This window comes from Kryptolebias marmoratus, linkage group LG2 (assembly GCF_001649575.2).
Source record: "Kryptolebias marmoratus isolate JLee-2015 linkage group LG2, ASM164957v2, whole genome shotgun sequence".
Taxonomy (NCBI): domain Eukaryota; kingdom Metazoa; phylum Chordata; class Actinopteri; order Cyprinodontiformes; family Rivulidae; genus Kryptolebias; species Kryptolebias marmoratus.
This window is the reverse complement of record NC_051431.1, coordinates 37,493,818-37,516,764: the sequence shown is the minus strand read 5'-3', so window position 1 is coordinate 37,516,764 and position 22,947 is coordinate 37,493,818. Positions and strand designations below refer to the sequence as shown.

The 22,947-nt window shown below is 39.8% G+C and overlaps 1 protein-coding gene across 1 annotated transcript in view; it reads left to right on the top strand.

Moving 5' to 3' along the window:
• Positions 1–1,180: 1,180 nt before the first annotated feature.
• Positions 1,181–22,947, top strand: part of myo15b (myosin XVB) — a 66,287-nt gene continuing 44,520 nt past the window's right edge. Inside the window, exons 1-15 of the mRNA XM_025011021.2 lie at positions 1,181–1,281; positions 4,303–4,538; positions 9,938–10,107; positions 10,721–10,793; positions 10,889–11,071; positions 11,156–11,265; positions 14,710–14,777; positions 15,047–15,131; positions 15,511–15,543; positions 16,363–16,425; positions 17,378–17,469; positions 17,560–17,793; positions 21,186–21,264; positions 21,360–21,488; positions 22,021–22,183. Of these exons, the coding sequence (XP_024866789.2) occupies positions 4,351–4,538; positions 9,938–10,107; positions 10,721–10,793; positions 10,889–11,071; positions 11,156–11,265; positions 14,710–14,777; positions 15,047–15,131; positions 15,511–15,543; positions 16,363–16,425; positions 17,378–17,469; positions 17,560–17,793; positions 21,186–21,264; positions 21,360–21,488; positions 22,021–22,183 (1,670 nt within the window). The 5' untranslated portion in view covers positions 1,181–1,281; positions 4,303–4,350. The remainder of the gene's footprint in view (positions 1,282–4,302; positions 4,539–9,937; positions 10,108–10,720; positions 10,794–10,888; positions 11,072–11,155; positions 11,266–14,709; positions 14,778–15,046; positions 15,132–15,510; positions 15,544–16,362; positions 16,426–17,377; positions 17,470–17,559; positions 17,794–21,185; positions 21,265–21,359; positions 21,489–22,020; positions 22,184–22,947) is intronic.

Here is a 22,947-nt window from a genome sequence, read left to right as displayed (position 1 = left end):
AAATGCAGGTGTTGTTATGACTTTTGACGGGAACCTTTTCTGTTCCTGTGTTCCTGTGGGTAAACAAAACCCACACTGAGTGGACACTCAGCAGGGGAGGGGGGAAACATATATATATAATCTCTGCAAAGGAGTCCTAAAAACATTGCACACTGCAGACACTTGATGTAGTCACTGTCAGAGCTTCACAAAATGAGCATAAGAAATAAATATATGACAGCCCTGAACTTATCTTCAATCAAGACAGTGAAATAGAGATGTGTCTAAAAGCTAGTAGGACAGTATGGGACAAGTGGGTTGAGCAACTTCCACTGCTCTATAACCCAGGCCCTTATGTCACAGTGAATGAAAGGCTAGTGGCATTTGGAAGTGCCAGGTATACAAGCCAACAAGATGGGCACGATGTGTGTGAAATGTGCAAAATTGATTCATTTCTGGTTCAAAAACACTGATTAAAAAAAGTTTACTTTCAACACAAATCCTCATGACTCATTTGTCTTGGTTTTAAATCAACAAGTCAATTCGACCCCAAACAGAATAGGTGTATCAAGTTCATTTATGAACATCCTTCCTTAAAAAGCAAAAAATTAAAAATGTTAAAAAAATTCTAAAAAAAACAATTTCAAGTATAAATATAGTTTTTTCCTGTGTAGATTTTTCCAGTGGACAAAAAAAATTCAACATCCCTTTTTAATGAAAATCAAGTGAATTATCCTTATTGATCCTTAATTTGTGAGAGTTAAAGAACGTTATTTCACTAAATATTGATTGAAATGGTTAGTAATGGAGTTAATAATCAGATACAAAAATGTTTCTGGGGATTTTTTTTGGTTTCTGACACTACTACATGATTAAACATTCCCTGGGTCAAATTGACTCAGGAACATCATTCCTGTTCCTCAGAAACGAAATTTTTCTAAAAAGTGTATAATTTCCTAGTATAGACATTTGATTGGTTTACAATGTCCCATTGAGAATAAAATATGTGTTTATGAGATTTGTAAATCATTGCATGCTGTTATTATTTACATTTTACACGATGTCTCAACTTTTCTGGAATTTGAGTTGTTGATATGAAGTATTTAACAATATGTCTCTCATTATGTGAAAAACACACCCACAGGGGTGTGAAAGATTTGGACATAATGTACCTGACATTTCTTTTTAATGTTATTTACCCTTAAGGATGCATGGAGCCAGCCTCAAGGATGCCCTCTCCAGAGGCCCCTCACACCCCTGGAACCTGAAGATACCAGAACTGCTTTGGAAATTAACAAACTGGTATATATCCCAACCCCACACCCCTGCCCACAGAACAGGCTGCAGCTGGAAAGGCAATCTTTTTAAGATCTGTGGCATCACTTACATGTGAATATGTAGTAAGCTGACAGCACAACCTCATAGCCTGTTGATGTTTCTGTATAGTTAAACTTTCTCTGTTTGCTACAGATTACACTTTTATCAGTTACAGAACAAAGAAGACCAAGTCAAAATACATGAATTGCAACCAAACACATATATTGATAGAGCTCCTGATAGAGCTTTGAAAAGCTAAAACAGGGCCTATCTTCCCTGTTGGTGGGTTCTAAGATTATCCAAGGTTTATATATATATATATATATATATATATATATACCCCAGATAATATTTTCAGGTATTGACTCTTGTTGATTGACATAGTTTTTTTTTCTTGATGCTGTATGATCAAATATTATTTTTTCTGAAATGTTTACCTATAATTGGTTACTTCATGCATAAAAGAAAGACCATGTGACACCATTATTGTGTGTGCAGACATAGGTTGGATTTAAAGCCCCTCATTCATAGCGTGCAAAAATACAACATGAAAGCTCCAACAAGAGAAGGCATGGACACTTGGTTTATCAATATATGTTTATGATTGCACCTTGCAAAACAAATTTAAGGCATACTTTAAACAATCATGCAGTAGATTTGTGTGTGTGTGAGAAAAAGGTGGGAACCAAGTTCAATAAAATAGATTACAACACTGTAATAAAACCATTGTTGTAAAATCAGCCAAACTTCCCTTAACTTTCATGTTCATTAGAAAACAAAATCCATCCCTCTGCCCTATTAGTTAAGTGAAGTGAAGTGAAATTTATTATTATAGTACTTTTCAGCAAGGCGATTCAAAGTGCTTTACAACACAGAAACAACAATCAGGTACAGAAACAAATACAGATAAAAACATCAAAATCAAATATAGAAATACAGAAATAAAAAACATCAATCATGTATAATCTAAATGAAATATGAGATAATCTAATAAAATCATGAAACTAAACATATCTAAACATGAGCTAAGATAGTCAAAATAGTAGCTAAGACAATCTGAATGAAATCATGATAAAGTTAAAACTGAACCAAACAACAATCAGGAATCTAACAATATCTAAAATATGGGCTAGTTTACTAAACTAAACTAAATGTACAGGAAGGCTAAATAAGCTAACATAAACTGAAACATGATAATGCTAAACTAAAGGTACAAGAGACTAACTAATAGTACTAAAGGCCCGCTAAACAGCCAACATAAAAATGCTAGGCTAAACATGATAATGCTAAACTAAAGGTACAACATGGCTAACTAACAGTAGTAAGTCCCGCTAAACAGCCAACATAAGAATTGCTAAGATAACTAAACTAAGGTAGTGCAGGAAGGGAGAGAGTGGGTTGACAGAGATGAGCAGGAGACAGTGGTGTGTGTGTTTGTAGAGACGGTGGAAGACGATGGTGTGTGTTGTATGAGTGTGTGTGTGTGTGTGTGTGCGCGCGTTTGTAGAGAAGTCCACGAATCACGTCACAGAGGCCATTGTCTTTGATATAATGATGGAATGTTTATCAGCCAGCCCAGAGCAGATCCACATATGTCCTTAGGCAAGGGAGGGGGCAGAGCATCTTGTTTACATAAAATCCAGAGAGAAATTGAAGATAGCTGGCCAAGGTCAGCATAGCCAGATTCACATAACAATAATTGTTTTGGGTCAGGCTGACATGTTTTCCATCTGCCTTGAAAGTCTTGCTGGTACTTCTCCATCCAAACAGCCAAATTCCAGGTCCATTCCGCCTGTTCCAAGCGAGCAACTTTCTCCAAGATTTATCCCATTTCATTTCTGAGTCCAGGAACCGCATTTAACTTACGGTCCTGTAAAAGGATCGCATCCAACTTGCGATTTTGCTCCCGTACATCACAGTCTGAGTGTTGAACACCGAACCCATGAAACAAATTTGACGATATGTCAGGTAACTGCCTAATCCAAACAGCAGAAATCCTGTCATCAAAAACCCAAATATGTAAATATCCTCCATGTCCTCCACTGACAAAAATCGATAGACACACAATCTTCCACTTCTGCCAGGAATCCATTGTGTATCCAGCAAAAATTGTCCCATCTGGGCAGGCGGGCTCTCCCTTGCTCAGTCTTCCCGTCGAAAAAAATTTGATCAATTGCGTTGAGAGACCAGCTGACCAGATGCATAGTTTATAAATTTCGGAGATAGGGTCAGGAGACAGAGAGAAAAAAACAATGCCCGCCTTCCACCAGGAGCAGAGGAGAAAATTATTCAATGATTTTTTTTATGATATAATCAAACTGAACCATTCCCAGTTTCTAACCAAACAACTTCTTAATAAATGGCTGAAAAAGCTCTAAATGTTTCAGTGCTGGGCAGTTTAAAAAATAAATAAATTGAACGATCATCTTTTAAAGGAAACTGATAATAACTTTGTGACAGTATCATATCCAACTGTTATAGTGTAGCTGAAGGCAGCAGAACAGATCTAACTATTCAGCAAATTGCCTAAAATGCCACAGCAAATCCAAAGAAAATGCCTTTTGGCTACAACTTTAAACCTGATTGGCTGATGAATCTGTCTATCTAAACATACACTCACATTTGTTTTAATGATCTTGTGATCCTGTTACAGATAAAGAACACTCTATGAAGAGGAAAATCTTCCCCTAGACTGCACACAGACTATAATGTGTTAATTTTTTTCCGTAATGCTAAGCTATTTCAATACACTTGGACAGAAAACTGGAACAAACTTGTGTTACACTGTTTTATTAGATGTATGTATTTCTTTTATTTATCCTAATGAAATGATTAAAACATAATTATTTAACTTTTTTTCTTTAATGTCCCCTAAGGGCATTCTCTGAATAATACCTTGAAGGCTCTGGCAGTTTGCTACTGATGATACTTAGAATTATGTCACACAAACGCTCATCACATCTGATTCTGCTGATCCATCGTCATTTTTAATTTCTGTTTCAACAGATCCTGAGGTTTATAGGTGAGTTAGATCTGAGCAACTGGCAGGAGCAGATGTTGGGAAACTATATAGTGGAGAAGGGCCAGAACCAGCCAGCTCTAAGAGACGAGATTCTGGCACAGTTGGTTTACCACACATGGATCCAAAAGGGTGAACAGGACAGTCTGAGGGCATGGCTTCTGCTGACCTGCTGCCTCAGTGCCTTCACACCATCACCAACACTGGACAAATCACTGCTGAAGTAAGTCCAATTAACCTTTTACTGCTAACATCAGATACTCTTTTTTTATATTAACCAAAAATCTGACATATAGGAACTTAAATAACAATTTTCTTGTCTTGATCTTTGACGTAGCTCTCTTTTGCTAATGCTGCAATAACTAATATTGAACCTCTACACTTTTGCATGACATTGTTTGATTAGTTTATTTCTGTTCTCGCAACTAAACAATGTCCACTTAATGAGTGTATCGGTACTGAACATGACCCTTATATACTGATGGTGCTGAGGCTGCTGAATGCATCAATCCACTGGAAGATGAGTAAATTTTTGGACAGATGACTGATCAGGCAGACTGATACAAATATATACTGTCACGATTTTCAGTGTTTTGAGTTTGGTTCCTTGTTTTGGTTTGTCTGTTGGTTTTCTGTCTTCTTGTCACTATCCACCTCCCCAGCAATTTTCCAGTCACGCCTGCCACGCCACCTGCCTCTCCTCATGTCCACAGCTGCAGCCAATAATCATCTTTCCCTCTGCCTTTAAAACCGGTCTCTGTTTAGTCACTTGTCACTGGATCATTCTGCTTGTTCATGTTACCACGCTTGTTCTCTTGCCTTGCCTTGCTTCGCCTTTTTGTTTTGTTATATTTTGGATTATCTGCTGCCACGCCAGCCTTTTTGTTTTGTTAGTATTTGAGTTAATAAATAGTTTCCTTTTTTTAGCGATGAGTCTGCATTCTGGGTTTGCCTCCGTCTCCCCCCCTACTGACAATATACTACAATATATAATTAGTATGGGTGTAACAAGATATCGCAAGACTGAAATGTCACAAGATTTCCAGTCAAGTTGAAAACTGTCTTGTGAACCCGTCTCATGACTTTGTCTAATTAATTATAACTGAAGACGTCTCCACCACTTTAAATCGATTATGCGGCAGCAGTTCAAATGTGTTTGGTACTAGGACCAGTGTGTTCACTTCCCTCAAGCCATTTTGTAAACACAGCTTGTGTTGCACATTTATTTAAAACAGAACATACTTATGCTAAGTTTACATGGTAATTCACTGACTTTAAAGATGAAAAAAAAAAATTGAATGTCTTGTTAATCGGTTTGAAGTGAAAGAAAAAAATCATGCATTTTAAGGCTCAAACACACGGCTTCTTTGTCAAACATCATGAGAAAATGTTTTTTTTTTAAAATCAGGGAAGATATCAGGAAGAGAACTGTTAACCTCCACAACTTTGTTTCATCCTTGGCTACAATTTCCAGATGCCTTAAGGTGAATGAGGAAAGGTAGTCGTGTATATGTCACAGATAACGGTGCTGGGCTGCAGAAACTTGAACATGAATAAATAAAGAAAGGCCTGTACACTTATTCCTTAGCACAAAGCTGGTTTATCGAAATTTTGATCCAAACTGGATCTTCATCAGGTCATACAAAATGCTGAGAGAGAATTGTGATAAAAAGTTGTTTGCTAAAATGAGCAAGTAATGTTCATGCAGCTTTTAAGTGTTAGTAAACAAAATGATAAAATAAACATCTGTCAGGTAATATAACCCATATCAACAATAATTAATGCAAAAGTTGATAACACCTTTATGAGTAACAGTACTTAATATTATAAATATCCATCACTAGGATGCCCTTTAAATTTATATCACAACAACGGTAAAACAAATCAAAACCAAATCACAGACAGATGTTAAGGAGGACACTCTGACTTGTTTCAAGATTCAAGATTCAAGATTGTTTATTGTCATATGCACGTAGTACAGGGCAACAATGCAATGAAATGCTTTGGATGAGAAAGACCGTACAACTCGAAGGAAGTACTAATAGCATGCAATATAGAGTAAGGGATAAGTAGAGTAAGAAAGAGTAAGAAGAGTAAGAATTATTTACAAGGTTCACAGGATATGTGAGGGGAATATACACATATGTAGTGGTGCGGGTGGCATTAATAAAAAGATATAAATAGTAATCGCAGATTGAGATGTTATTCGTATTGCACTTGGTATTATTACACATGAAGTTATTGCACATGGTATTATTGCACATAGTATTGTTTAGCGTTTTATTGTTAAGAGTTCAGTATTCTGACAGCCTGTGGATAGTAACTGTCCTTGAGTCGTTTGGTGCGTCCTGGCAGGCTCCTGTATCTCCTGCCAGAAGGTAGCAGGTGGAACAGTCCTTTTGCAGGGTGGGTGTGGTGCTTGATGATGCTGCATGCTTTACGCTGGCACCGGCTGTGGTAAATGTTCTGGATGGAGGGGAGACTGCTGCCAGTGAGGTCCTCAGCTGAGCGCACCACCCTTTGTAGTGCTTTTCGGCTCTGACTGGTGCAGCTCCCGTACCACACCGTGATACAGCCCGTCAGCACACTCTCAATGATGCGCCTGTAGAAGTTTGTGAGGATGTTAGTGTTCATGCCAAACTTCTTCAGCCTTCTCAGGAAGTAGAGTCTCTGTCGGGCTTTCTTGACCACACTGTCTGCATGTAATGTCCAGGATAAATCCTCAGTGATGTGAACGCCAAGGAACTTGAAGCTGCTGATCTGCTCCTCCTCAGCGTCGTTGATGTAGATGGGGGATGCTGGCCTCCACGCTGTCTCCTGAAGTCTACTATCATCTCCTTAGTCTTGCTGACGTTCAGAGAGAGGTTATTATCCTGACACCAACTAGTCAGTGATTTCACCTCATCTCTGTAGGAACTCTTGTCATTATCTGTGATGAGGCCCAGGATGGTGGACTGAGAGTGGACTGAGAACACAGCCCTGAGGCGCACCCGTGCTGATGACAAGTGTGGAGGAGTGATGTCTGCCAATTCTCACCACCTGTGGTCTCTGAGTGAGAAAGTCCAAGATCCAGCAGCAGATGGACTTCTCCAGGCCCAGGGCAGTCAGTTTGGTGACCAGTTTGGAGGGGATTATGGTGTTGAATGCTGCGCTGTAGTCAATGAAGAGCATTCTCACGTAGGTGTTACCCTTCTCCAGGTGGCTGAGCGAGGTGTGGACTGCCAGGGCAATGGCGTCATCTGTGGACCTGTTTGCTCTATATGTGAACTGCAGGGGATCCAGGGTGTCAGGGAGGGCGGCACAAATGTGGTTTTTAATGATTCGCTCAAAGCACTTCATGATGACAGATGTAACTGCTATGGGCCAAAAATCATTAAGGCAGGTTGCTGTGGCGGTCTTTGGGATGGGGATGATAGTGGAGGTCTTGAGGGTGGTGGGCACGACGGACAGGCTCAGAGACCGGTTGAAGATGTTAGTAAACACCCCGGCGGGTTGGTCGGCGCAGACTCTCAGTACCCGCCCTGGGATGCCGTCGGGTCCTGGTGCCTTGCGGGGGTTTACTTTCTTGAAGGCCTGTCTTACTGTTGCCATGTCTATGCTGAGTGTGGCGTCCTCACTGTCCACATGTGGTCTGGTGACAGGTGTGGTGTTGTCTGCATCAAACCGAGCGTAGAAGGGGTTGAGCTCATCTGGGAGTGATGCACTGGACAGCTCCACTGGCCTGTTCCTCCCTTTGTAGTCAGTCATACAGTGGAGGCCTCGCCACATGCGCTGCGCGTCATTGCTCTGTTGGGCAGACTCGACGCTCTTTCTGTACTCCCTCTGTGATGTTCGCACAGTCTTTCTGAGGTCATACTTGGCTGCTTTGTAGGCCTCAGGGTCTCCAGATTTAAAGGCAGCGGTACGTGCTTTAAGTTTAGCACGAACCTCTGGCCCAATCCATGGTTTCTGGTTAGGGTAAGTGCAGATGGTGGTTTTTGGTACAGTGTCCTCAATGCACTTCCCTATGTACCCTATGACAGAGTCTGTATACTCATTGATGTCACCTTCTGCTGAGTCTGCAAACATCTGCCAGTTTGTTGTGTCAAAGCAGTCCTGTAGGGCCTCATCGGCTGCATTGTCCCATTTGTAAATAACCCTGGAAACCGGTTTCTCCTGTTTCAGTCTCTGTTTGTAGGCAGGGAGCAGTAGAATGACGTTGTGATCCACCCTATCCAGAGCAGGGCGGAGGAGGGGTTTGCAACTGTCCTTGAAAGGGGTGTAGCAGTGGTCTAGTGTCTGGTCTAGACACTAAACCACAGAAAGATGTTGGTAGTATTTAGGGAGTACTTTTTTCATGTTATTTTGGTTGAAATCCCCCAGAACAATGAAGGCAGCATCAGGGTGTATGTTTTCAAGTCCATTTGTAATCCCATACAACTCGTCCAGGGCTTGGGTTTTAGCAGCCTGAGGTGGGATGTAAACTATGGTGAGAATCACGCAGCTGAATTCTCTGGGCAGATAAAAGGGCCTGACCTTAATGGCGAGTAACTCTAGGGCTGGTGTACAGTGAGACACTAGAATACGTGCATCTGTGGCCCACAAGGAGTTAATCATAAAGCACACCCCCTCTCTGCAATTCTTGCCTGAGTCCTTGGTTCGATCCATCCGGTAGATGGAGAAATTGTCCAGAGTTGCGGCACAGTCGGGGATGCACGGCTCCAGCCATGTCTCCATAAAGGCAAAGACGCAGCAATTTCTTATGTCCCGTTCGTAATTAATCCATGCGCGCAGATTGTCCAGTTTATTCCTCAGAGACTGGACATTGGCGAGCAGGATAGTGGGAAGAGGAGGTTTGTTGTGCCTCTGGCGAGTCCTGCACAACACACTGACTCGCTTTCCTCTCCATGTCTTTCTCCGTGTCTTTCTCCTATGTCGCATAGAACAAAGGACCCAGGGGAGAATTTCTGCCGCGCAGTCCTCAAGAGTGGGTTTAAAGTTCTCTCCCGCTGAGGACCGTAACCCCATAAGTGTGTCATGGTCATACTTGTAGCGGTGTGCATTGCAGGTGCGAAAGGTGAAAGTAAACATAATAAATAAAAGAAAAAAAGTGAGTTGAGGTATCGGAGTGCGGCCATCCTTCGGCGCACGCGCAGTAAAAATAAAAATAAAAAAAATGTTAAGGAGGACACTCTGACTTGTTTCCTTCACAATGGTAAAGATTGGCTGACAATGGCATGGCCTACGAGCAAAAAATCCTTAAAATTCACAATAGTCCGAGAGAGCTACAGTCTTCAAGATACATTTTTGATTGACCCCAAACATTCTGTATAGAGAAACTTACGCTCTGTTTTGAAGTATGTAATTGACTTTATCAGAGGTTTGGGTTGGGGTTGGGCATTGGTTGGGGGACATTCAGTGTAGGGGCAATGACCCATGTCATATCTGCTTGCAGTTCTAGTTTATTATTGTATTATCCTATATTTAATTGTAAAGTATTTGATTTTCTTTGTCTGTGAAAAAGTATTATATACATGAATTAAGTCTACAACACAGAAACTGTTTCAAAACATACAGTATGTAACAAAGTCTAATTAGTTCATTTGATTTTTCTCTTTAAAGCTCTAAGTATTTTCTTTTCAGGTATGTTTCGGACCACAGTCCAGGGGAGTATCGTTCACTGTGCCAACACAAACTGCTGACATCTCTGCAGCTCCCAGCTTCCACTGCCCGCACCTACCCACCCACCCAGCTGGAGTGGACCTCCAACCAGAGGAAGGGCACCATGCTGCTGGAAGTAAACACTTTTAATGGTGAGGTGGGCTAAACCTGGCTTTTAAACAGGCCCTGTTTGGCTAATTACATTTTCATCACCCACCTACAAAGGTGAAGGCAATGATGTTTTAACCCGTGTTTGTGCATGGGTCTTCTTGTTTCTCTGTAGGGTCAACAAAATCTTCCATAAACCACTGGATAGATTTTAATGAAACCCTTTGGAACCAATCCAATTTAAAATTGCAGCCACAGCTAAGAAACCTTTGCAAACACAAAAATGGCTATAACTCAGTCAAGCTTATAGAAATTGATTTGGTCTGGTAGTAGCTGAGAGCCATTCACAACACACACTCAGAGCTCTAACTGGTCACAAGATTTAACATGAGATCATGAATAAAGTTAATTTAACCCTCCTTAATCAAAAGAGAGAGAGACAAAGAGAGACAGAGAAGCCCTTGTAACTTTGGGTCAATTTGACCTGAAGGCCACGGGAGGTTTAAGGTTTCACCAAAATTGCTAAAACTCCCTTCCTTCTCATGATTTTAGTTCAAAACTTTGGCATGGAAGGCAGCTGCCAATATTTAAACACCTTTTATTTCAAAAGTATTTCATTTTTTTAAAACCATAACAGCATATTGTATTTTATGCCAGATGAGAAACTGACAACTGAAGTGGAGTCATGGACCACAGCAGAGCAGCTGGCCTCCTGGATTCTCCATTACAGGTACTCATTCAGTTCTGAACCCATTGTGTCTCCTTAAATTTTAGTCTTCATCTTCTTCCCTCTTGCTTTCCCTCCTCCATGTGTGATGGCCACAGAGGTGTTACAGAAGCAGTGCAGGGCTGGTCGGTGGCTCTTGTGACCGATGAAGGCTGGTCAGAATTATGTGGCTCAGACTTTGTCATGGATCTGCTGGCTGGAGCTGAATCTGAAGTGCTCCCATCACTAGGGACACCCTCTTCTGTCAGCTCTGACTACCTGTTTAATGGGCCTCCAGAGAGGTAAAGCAGTGAAAAAGTAAAGTCACCAGCCTGTTGAAAGAATTAGCTGCCAGTGTAGTCAGCTCTGTGATTCTGTTTTTCCAGAATGCATGTCACAGATCTGGATGACTTCATCCCACCTGCACCTTCCATGCAAGCTCCTGGGCTGCCTGGTTCTGATGGGAACCCTTGGAGAAGAGATTATCCACAGGAAGGTAAATGTTAAATATCATTATACCTCAAACATTTATATCAAGTTTATGAAACACCCTTCTAACGCAGTCCTGTTACAAATTAAACATAGCCCATAAAAATATATATTTAAATAAGACATTCAAATTACTTTCAAGTCAGATAAAACTAATATTTTTATATTTGGGGGACACGCAGTTCTATGGATCAAAAGTAGAAATACTGGGTCAATCTTCAGGATTTATAGTTGATGGAACTTTGAAAATTAGTTCAAACTTAATTTTTTGAGACTTGTTTGAATCACCTTAACTTATTTTCTGATAAACATAACAAATTTCAAATTAATTCAGTTCACTTTATTTATATAGCAACAAGGTACAATAAAAGAGATCTTAAGGCAGAACACATGAAAATAATTCAAATACAAGTACATGTAATCCAATTTAATCCAATCACAATTATTATAAATAGGAAAAAGTTATCCATCTAAGAAAATCAGGAGATTGAGTCTTCACTTCAGTGCAATCCACCATCTGAGCAATCATGAGGCAGTGGGTGACAGTGGAGTGGAATAACTCTTTTTAACAGTAAGAAACCTCCAGCAGAATCAGAACCAGATACAGGATGAGTGACCATTTACTTCAATTGGCCAATTGGCTGGGATTTGAGAGGACAGAAGAAAAAAAAACAGGGACAAATCAAGCTTTTTTTTTTTTTTTTTTTTTGAAGTTCTTGGATGAGGAAGTTAAATGTCCCTTGAAATCCCAAAAATTTTAAAAAACAAAACAACTGGACTTCCAATCTGTAGCAGCCTCTGTCTGAGAGTCCTGTTGGGTTTGAAATGTACTGGGATGTTACGTTTGGAGAAAATCCTTCTGAGTTTCTCAGATACTCCAGCAACATAAGGGATGATAATGCTTTTGTGTTTGTTCTTGTCCTTATTCTGTTAGCTGTCCTCACTGGCTTAACAAAAGCCCAGTTAGTTTATCCACATATTTGGAGAGCTTTCTGATTTGTTTCTGTTCTGTTGACATGTTCAGCCTAGTAGTGTAGAATTCCGATGAAAGTTTGTGTTCCAGTGGGTGGTAAGAGTCAAACAGAAGGTACTGATCTGTATGCGTTTGTTTCCTGTAAACCTCAATGTTGATCTTGGTGTTGTTCCCTCCAAGGAGTTCAGGGCTCTCTGTCCCCCTTCCTCCATGTATAGATTGGCCACAATCGGTGTAACTGAAGATCTCATGGAGCAACCATGCTTCTACATTTCAAACCCAACAGGACTCTCAGGCAGAGGCTGGTCCATCCTAAGAACAAAACACCCAAACACGAACTGAGCGGTGTGGTGTCTGCAGTTCAATGCAGCAAGGAATGTCAAGACCTCTTTATTGGAGAAACTAAACAGCCTCTCCTTAGATGCTGATCTGTATTTGTAATGTTCACTTGTAATTATCAGTGTTTTTATTCAGTTTTAAGCAGCAAATATTTTAAACTAAATAAAGTGTTCTATGTGTATTAGCTAACAGTAAACTGTATACTAACAATAACTGGCACAACAGTCAAAATCACTAATAAAGAAAAACAAAAAAATTGTTAAACATTAAAAGAAGATGCTGAAAAACAATAAGAACAATTAAATTTCAAAAGATAGCATCACAATATTTAATGCAAACAAAACTGAAAATACTCGTAAATTAGGAGAAATGTTTCTAGAGGAGGGATTGCAAATGGGATAAAAAAAAGTAACTATGTCTATTCCTTCTGCATCTTGGCATGCTGTATCTCCTGTCAGATGGAAGTAACCAAATTTTGCTTTCATTTTTAAAGACCTACTCTTGTGCAGGCTGGTCAGGTCAGTTAGTGTTGTGCCCACTATTTTATTGCATGTTTTGACGATGCTCTGCGGTCTGTTTCTAGACATGAACATAATAAACCCGAGCCAACCCACTAAAGAGAAGGATGGGACTGACTTGATAAACATGAATAAAACATTTTAGAAGAACACTGTCAAGTTTAAAACAACTAAGTTAGTATAAACAGTGCATTCCTCGTTGAGACTTGCTAATGATAGCATTTACCTGGAGTTCAACATTGAGCTTACTTTCAGTTACAATATTTAGACATTTACAATGATCCACCACCTCTACAACCTTAATGTTGATCACAGCTGGTAAAAGGAAGAATATTGGTCCAAGCACTGATCCATGAGGAACTAAACGTCTAACTCTGATGTATGAAGAAGATTCATTATTATCATGAACAAACTGGTATCTATTTGATAAATATGATTTTAAACTACCGTATTTTCCACACTATAGGGCGCACTGGATTATCAGACACACTGTCATTGAATGGTCCATTTTCAAACTTTTGTCATATATAAGGCGCACCGGACTTTAAGGTGCATTAAGCGAAACAAAACAGCCCCGTCTTTTCGGAGAATACTGTATAAATGCCTCCACTGCTTGCTCAGGTCTATGCCATGCTCAGAGCCCTGTGCGACACTAGAAGTGCAACTAGAAGCAGCTCAGTGGCCTAGTGGTAGAGTGTCCGCCCTGAAACTGGGAGGTTGTGGGTTCAATCCCTGGCCGGGTCATACCAAAGACTGTAAAAATGGGACCCATTGGGACCCACACTCAGCATTAAGGGTTGGATTTGGGGGGTTAGCTCACCAAATGATTCCCGAGCGTGGCACCGCTGCTGCTCACCGCTCCCTCAGAGGATGGGTCAAATGCGGACAACAAATTATGCACACTCAGGTGTGTGACAATCAGTGGATCTTTCCTTTCCTTTCTTTCTATAACCGAGCCTTAATGCTGCAAGCGGTGCAGCTTTGTAGTTTACCAAAGTCGTACTAAAACAGTATGACTTCTTACATATATAAGGTGCTCTGGATTATAAGGCGCACTGTTGTTTTTTGAGAAAATTGAAGGCTTTTAGTCCTTTCCGGACTATAGGTGCGACTATTAGAGGTGTTCCTGTAATCCCAATATCATGTTCAAGCTTCTTAATAGAATATTGTGATCAGTCGTATCAAATGCATACAGTGCTGTTTCTGTTCTATAATGACTAAACCCTGACTGAAACTCCTCAAACAGATTATTTCGGTCTAGATGTTCACACAATTGATTTAAAACTATTTCCTCAAGAAGGTTTGAGATAAATGGGATATTGGGATTTTAGAATTGTCTAAGGGCTCCATATTGGCCTTGTGTGCTTTTCCTACATTGGTTATATTTGGAATCTTAGGCTCTGGGTTCAAAATGAGCATTTTAAAGTGGCTGACTTTGACAAATTGGGTAATATATAGAAGGTCATGAAAGAAACCATGTGCACACCAAAACATCACAATATTTTCTATTTTGCATTGCTATGCTGTGCTTTCAAAATGTATTCTCTAGAGTGAGCTGTGTGAATAAAAAAGTAAAATTCTGTTTCAGTTCCCTCTAATGCGTGTTTTTGCTGATCTGCAGGACGCGGCCGACAGATTGACGCCTATGTTGATGACTTGTTTGACTCTGTTCTGGACCAAGGACCACCGGTCAGTTGGTTTAAACTTTAGCTGAGTGAAGTTTGATGTGGCTTTTACTGATTTTAGTGTAGATGGAACACGATTTACCTTCTGGTCCCAAGTGGATTGGGCTTTTCTGCATCTTTTTACCAAATTTGTGGAGTCATTGAAACATTTAGTCCTTTTTTTAGTAATTATTCTAATATAGTTTGTAGATGCTCAGCACCTCACCTTGTAAGCAATTCGTGTGTGTGTGTGTGTGTGTGTGTGTGTGTGTGTGTGTGTGTGTGTGTGTGTAGGACATGGAAAAAGTATCAATGCTGAACCGCAGGATGAGAGGAGGAGGTGGGATTGGACCAATGCAGACTGGGATGTATGGAGCTGGTAGGAAAACACCACTTTTATAAGAACTTCATGCACAATAATATCAGTTTGTCTTTCTTCAAGGGTTAGTCTAGATTTTAAGCTATTTATATTTAATAATTCAGATGATATATTTTAAATTGTACATTCAACAAGTTCAAGCTTTTAAAGTAGACTTTTGAAAACTACAAAGTGCTAAAACTATGGAACAGGAGACTAAGAGAAGAAATTCAAACTGTTTGAAGATCCAGTAAACTTTTAAACATATATCTGTGTCAACTGCAGCAATGCAGTTTAAAAGTTAATGTAAGCTTTGCATCTTTATTATTGTCCCTCTTCAGTGTCTTTTTGAAATACTGGTGACTTAAATAAATTCAATTTTAGATCTTTTGTATTTCAGGTATGCCTATGACGATGCCAACCTATCCCATGGGTAAGTGATCTGGACCACTTTAGTTTTAAATAAAGGCATATTCTGTTCATTTCTTAATTGTTGACAGAGTTCTTACCTCTCCTAAACTCTGATAAGATGCAACCGCTCTGCTATTTTTAGGGGTTTAGTGAGCCACTTGACTCTGCTTCACTTTTCTCTTCCTCAGTTTTTCTCTTTTGACATTAGTCCAACAGCTTGAGCTATCATACTACCTTAAATTTGGACTCAAGTTACACTTAAAGAAATAGTTCAGATCTTTTGAAGTGGGGTTTCCATAGAAAGTTTAAGAACAAAGAATATCTTACTTGTTACAGATAGCAACAGGTAAGATATATCTCAGTTTGAAGAAACAATTTAATTCTGATTAGACTGATGAGCTAATGGCTAGTTTGAGTGGGACCAACACAAAGAACATTGTCAAAGTTATTTCTATAGCATGTTTAACAACAATAAGGTTTACCAAAGTACTTTACCAGTTAGTAAAATAAACAGGAAAACTCATCAGTAGGAATAAATACAATAAAATCACATATCAAAACATGCTAAAACAATGAAACACTACAGGACAAATAACTTGGTGGTACTCAGTTTGAACTTGAATTTAAAAATAATGTAAAAAAAATGAATTTTTAGACTTGAGGTTATTTGTGTCTATATACAAGATGTTTTAACAAAGTGATTTTAAATTGTAAGCCCGAGAAAAACAAGTAGCAGCTTTTTTGAAAGATAACTTCATTCCATTTAAAACAAATCTACATGTGACAGGAAAATTCTTACAGTTTTCTCAGCTCATGTTACTGTTTACATTACTGTATGTAGGAGTACCAGTAAACCCTGCTATGCTCAGTTTTGGAGCAGCTTCCATGATGCCAACCATGCCAGGTATATCACTTCCACAAAGATTTCATCAAGTTCTAGTTACAGTCATCACCATTCTGCCTCCCACTCCATTCAATATTTGCATCATTACCTACAGTCATGAGAGAAAAAAAGGCCTCCCTCTTTCAGTTCTAGGGTTTTACATAATGTATCAGAATATAATAAAAATTATCTGGTTTCTTTTATTGGGTTCTTACATGATTCAAATCTAATTTCAAGTTAACAAAAACACACAACAAAGCTGTGAGTGAAAAACTGATTCCAGCCTTGCTGCTTCCACAGGATTTCAGAGGTTCAGTGTCACCCAGGTATGTCTGATCAAATATATTGATTGACTGAACATTATCAGTAAGATCACCTCTAGAAAAGCAGGTGTTTTTGCTGCTCTGGAGCACACAGGTGTGTGTTAACATAACGCTACAGTGAAAAGATGTTATCAATGACTTTACCAAACTATTTCAAGTCCTCTCTACACAAAGAAATATTATTCTAGAAATGTAAAACATTTAAGAAAGCTGCCAATCTGTCCAGGAGTGAACATCCCAGCGAAACATCCCTGATGTCAGACTGTGCAATGCTCAAAGAAATGAGCAGCATCTTAGATTCTGCAGGCGTCTGTGAGCAGGTCAAAGTTCTATGGTCATGACAGGACAATTAGAAAACGACAGAACAAGTGTGACTTGTTTAGAAGGATTGCAGGAGAAATCCTCTTCCCTCTAAAAACAACACGGGAGCACAAGACAGGTTTGAAAAGTTTCATCTGAAAGATTTACAAGACTTCTGGAACAATGTCTTTTGAACCAAGGAGACTTGAGAATTGAAAGAGGCTGGACTTTCTTTTTCTCATGACTGTATCTGTTTAATTTGCTGAGTGTGATTTTCTGACATAGTCTAATTGGTTCTGTTACTGTAAGTCTTTGAACCAGTAGTACCTATAACAACTGTCCCTCCACAGCCCTGATGATGCCTCAGACTCCTTCTGTCAGTGATCCCATGCAGATGGCAGCAACTCAACAGGCTCTCATCAACCAGCAAGCCTTACTTATGGTTCGATTCTTAAAAGTGTTAGTGTTATTTATTCCTATATTTGCTTCCTTCCTTTTGTCTAAGTTTGTATGTTTCTTCTTATCCTGTCAGGCCCAGCAGATGACCATGCAGGCAATGACTCTGTCTCAGCAGCAGACCCAGGAGAAGCAAAAAAAGCAGCAGCTGCAGAAGAAGAAGAAGAAGGAGGATGATGAGGAGGAGCAAAGCAAGGAAACAGAGCAGCTAAGGAGCAGGCGCTCACATTCCCCTCAAACTAACTCACCTCCTCCTGTAAGGTTCAAAGCGTCTGCACATAAACAAAACTCCAGGCAGGTTGACTCCAAGGTAAATTTCTAAAGGGCATGCTTCTGAAAAAGCATAGGAGGCAATGTAGTTCACATCGAACCAGGTCTCTGGACCTTATTTTTCTTCTTCTGTCAACTTTAATGTAGTCCAAATGTCAGAGTGCACCCACACAAATTATATATCAAAACAAGTGTTCTATGCGTTTGAAGTTACCATAGCAAAGGTAAAACCCAATGGAAAACAATGAGTAGAACCCTTAATTGACAGTGAGAGGTCACATGACCTAGAGCAGTGGTAGCCAATGCGGTGCCCTCAGGCACTTCATCACCCACAGTGATCACAAGGCACTTTATGGAAATGTTCTAAACATAGCCCTAGTCACAGTGGACCATTGTCTGAAAAACTTTATTTACTTATTTTGCTTTTTTATCTTATCAATAACACGCATTAGTGTGGAGTCATATTATGCTCCTTCCAGTGCTGTTGTTTTTAGGTTATAGTTTTTATCCAATCAGAATTCAGCTACCTTATGTTGCCAGGCTGTATGAAATCTGCCTGGGCCTTCAGAATCAACAGTGCGGGCGTCTGTTTACTGTAAGTGAACGGGCAAATACAGTTGATAGATAGTTTCGAAAGCCAATCAGATCACGAGTTGTGTCAGTAAGGCCTTCTAGCTAGCCTCACGTTGAACGTGACATTTGCGCATCCTGTGATTGGATATGGATACTTACTAGTTTGAGCCACAGCAGTGCTATGCAGATCAACAGAGTCACACCTGGGACTGTTAACGGTTAAAAACTTTTTTAACCCACAATGGCCGAAGGAGAGCAACACGTTGATTTGGTTGCTGATTTACTGGCAAGCCTGTTTTCAAGACAAACTTTCCAAGAGAAGCTAGATCTCGTTAGAGGAGGACAGCTGACCCCAAGCTAGCTAACCTGTTCCAGAATGGATTTTGTGTTAAAATAAGTGTTTTAGGGGACACAGCCGTTTTGATGAGTGCAGACATTTTATTTATTTTATTCTGTTTTATTTAGTTTTGACAGTAGCATACCAGATGTGTTTTAATTGCTGATGCGGGTTTGTTGATTTTTAAAATGCGCCGGAAAATAGCCCATTTTGATTTTCATCCTGATGTTATAAATGTTGGCATAATGAAAAGTATTTATTGACTAAGTTGGACATCAGTGAAGGCCTAAGTGTTAAATGCATGCCGCCACTGATATATCATACAGTATACATAAACATCCACTCGTGGGCTTTTAAAAAAAGGATAGGGAGTGTTATTATCAGTGCACATATTTTGTTATGTTTAGTAGCTGTTGCTAACCCTATCTGTGGTGCTGTGCATGCTTCTACACCTCTTGCCTGAAGGCCAGAGGCAAAACAATTTGTGGCAAGGGTAGTGGGGTTTTTTATGATGCTGAACCTTTGGTCAGCAGGTGTTTCTGGGCTAGGTCCTGTATGGGTGGCAGCGGAACCTGGTTAATAATTTCTGCTGTTCTCACTTTTCTGTTAGCAATGTTAGAGTTCTCGTACCACAGAGAGTTGCTTCTGGTCAGAATACTCTCTATGACACACCTGTAAAAGATGGTGAGGTCAGATGCATTCAGATGAGTCCTCTTTAGCCATTTCAGAAAATGCACCAGTCCATAAATAGTCTCACCTCTTCTCTTTCAGCATTCTCCTTGTTGTTCTGAATCAGACCAACTGCAGTTTTGTCATCTGTAATATTTTATGATGTGATCCATTATGTGTTTGCAATACAGTCATGGGTCATTAAAGTGAATAGTAGGTGGCTTAGAACACATCCCTGTAGAGATCCAGTGCTCAATGAGATGTTGGTTGATATTTTGTTACCCACTCCCATGAACTGTTGCCTGTCTGTCCATTTGCACAGTGGAGTGTTTATTCCAAGCAAGCCCAGCTGTTTGACCAGATGCTGAGGAATTATGGTGGTAAATGTTGAGCTTAAATCAACAAACAGCATCTGTCCACGTGGGTTCTTTTACTCCAGGTGTTCAGTGGATGCAGTGGATATGGCATCCTCAGTGGATCGGTTTGGGCAGTAGGCAAATTGAGTGGGTCAAAAGAGGGGGAAGGGGGGGTGCAGAAGTGATGTGATCCTTAATTAGTTTTTCAAAGCACTGCATTATAATAGAGGTGGAGTTCTGCTGACCAGTATTCATTTAGACTTGTAACTGTAGATTTTTTGGGGAGTAATGTGATGGCTCAGGTTTTGAAACATGTTGGAGTAGCAGCTTGACTTAGTGAGATGTTGAATATGTCTATTAGGACATAGGTTTCTGGTTTCTGGGTGGCTTGTACTGTGGTGGTTTTTGTGAAGCTGACATCCTGAATGCATTTTAGATGTGACCCATCTTTAGTAGCAGCCTCTCTGAAAACAGACCAATCAGTATGATCAATGCATTCTTGTTGGGTTGCCATGGCTCCCTCTGGACAGACCCTCACTTGTTTTGAGAAGGGTTGTGTTCTGTGTGCCAAGGTTAACATCACAGCAACGTTGTTAGATGAACAAGGTGGGGATAGTGGTGGATTGCTGATCATCAATGAAGCAGTAGAGGGTGTTTAGGGCTGCTGTGGTGTATGCATCCGGGGTGGTGTGTGTGTTGGTGGTGGTGGGGTGGGGGGTGGGGGTTGTTAAACAGTGATTACAAAGACAGAAAAGTTTCTTGAAAGATAAAAAAAGATGAAATTTTACAGAAATAAACTCAATGTCTCTCAATGTCTGGGGAGTAGTGTTAAATGATTTTCCTGGCATTCCTACAGCACCTATTGTTGCTATAGATACACACTCTTCTGAGCTTTGCAGATCCTGCTAATGGTCTCTTCTGAAACAGAGTCCTTCAAAATTCAGACAGGTTGGATAATAAGCTTGTAGTGACAATGAGCTTCACTATTTTGAGAGCATGTTCAAAACTCAAGTAAAAGGACCAGTATGACTCACCCAGGCAAGTTGAGAACCCCTGTAAAAGTTGAAAGACATTCTGGAAACAGTTGGTAGACTTCCCCATGAATGCCATTTGCTAACTACAGTACTTGCAGCCCATTGAGATACCACCTTAATGGGATCATTGAGCGAATTAAATTGATACAGGGGAACACATTCATTTACAAAAATGATATGTCAGGTGGGAATATTGTTGATAAATGCTGTCATCTTCCTTGTTTTTAATACTGAGGACTAATTCCTTTTAATTTGTTTATGCACATTTAGTTTTTAGAAGAGGAAATCTTGATAACCCAGTACATGGTTTACTGCACAGCCTTTATCCAGTGATGATTATTTATGCATATTTTTGCCATTAAGAAAATTGATCTGTGTAGCCCTTACCGTTCTGAAACATTACCATGACTTTAAGCATTTTTGTTCTTAACTTATGTTGTCATGCTGTCTATGTTTCTGACAGCCAGAAGAAAAAGAGGACTCAACAGATCCAGATAACCGTCAGTCTTTCAGAGATAAAAGGGCCTTCTTCCAGAAGATTGGTGAGCTCAGCTTTTTTCATAAAACTTGAAATATTCCTCCAGTTTAAGTTAGGTCTTTGCTCACACCATGTTTTATCTCCATTTATCTCCTTCAGGCACTCAACCTCAGCGTGAATCCAGATCCTCAAAGCGACAACCAGCCAGCACCAGTTCCCCGAAGCAAAACCAGTGCACAGCTCGATCACCAAGCCGATCACCTCCACCTGTAGCACCAAAGCCTAGTGGTGAGAAGGTTAAATATATTCAAAGATTTAATCTAATCCATTATCTTTTAGAAGGTCAGAATAAACATTCATACAGAAACTGATCTATAAACCAGCTGAACAAGTTACCACAATGACATGTCAGATATGTCTGACCAACCTTACTGGTCCCAGAAACATCAAGGCTCACGGTGTGTTTTAACAGTGGGTAACGTTTTACTGAGGTCCATCAACCAATTAGAGCATGTTTAGGATGAACTAGAACAGCTCAAATGTAAAAGACTGAAAGTATTTGTTGCTAAAGTTTGATACCAAATGTAATGGGACACCTTCACAGTTCAGGGAGGGTTTAGCCTTTACCAAGCTGGAACTTAGGTTCCTGCTCCAGATTGAACCCGTTTTTTTATGTACCGTGTTTGTTATGAAATGACAATATATAACTAAAAAAAAAAAAAAGTTTAACTGAATTGATAATGTCATAATATTTTAGCTCCTTCTTGCAAATCAAAAATAGTTTGTTTTGAATACATGTTTTTCTTCTTTCTTCCCACAGTAAGGCGTCCTCGCACTCCTCCAGCTGAAGAAGCAGAACCCCCCAAAGAAAAACCTAAACCTCCTGCCACGCCTCGGCCTGAACCCACCTCTAACATTAGAGAAATCATCAAACAGTACAACAGTCGTCCTCAACCAGAACCCGCAACCTTTCAGCCCGTCAAGTCAGTTTCAGATCTGCTTCCTGTTGTCATGTCTAAGTTCATTCTGATCTAATATACAGCTTCATTCTGCTGTTATCATCTTCAGTTCTGTTTCACTCTTCTGAAGATTCATCAAAAACAACTCTTCTTGTATTAATAACAACAATAATGATCATATAAATAATAACAATAAGTAGAAGTAGACCATACAAGTAAATTCAATCCAGTTACTTGCAAATTTACTCAGTTCAGTTACTTGCATGCTAACTTAATTCAACTTTGTGCAGGCTAATAATCCAGTTACATGCAGACTATTTCAACTCTGTCACCTTCAAGATAATTTAAACCTGTTACCCACAAACTAATTCAATCCAGTTACCTGTAAGATAATTCAATCTACTTGTACAGAGGCTAATTTAATCCAAATGAATTTCAACTCCAAACAATTAGATTGAATTAATTACTAAAAGGTTGTCTAAGGAAGCCAGCAGACTGCCCTACATCTTTATTTTCATGCTGTCCCTATCCTGATTATGTGTTTGACCCCCTAGCACAACTAGACTTTCTCTATGCTGGTGTAGATTCTCAGTCATCCAGGTAAATTAAAAAAAGTTAAAAAACAAAAACAACTGGACTTCTATTCTTTAGTTGAAGACGTTTCACTTCTCATCCGAGGAGCTTTCTCAATTCAGAAATACAGAGTGTGGAGTTGAGCTTTTAGAGCTGAGATGTGATGTAAGCTGGATTGCTTGCAAATTGTTCTCACTCTCCTAACAATGGAGGCT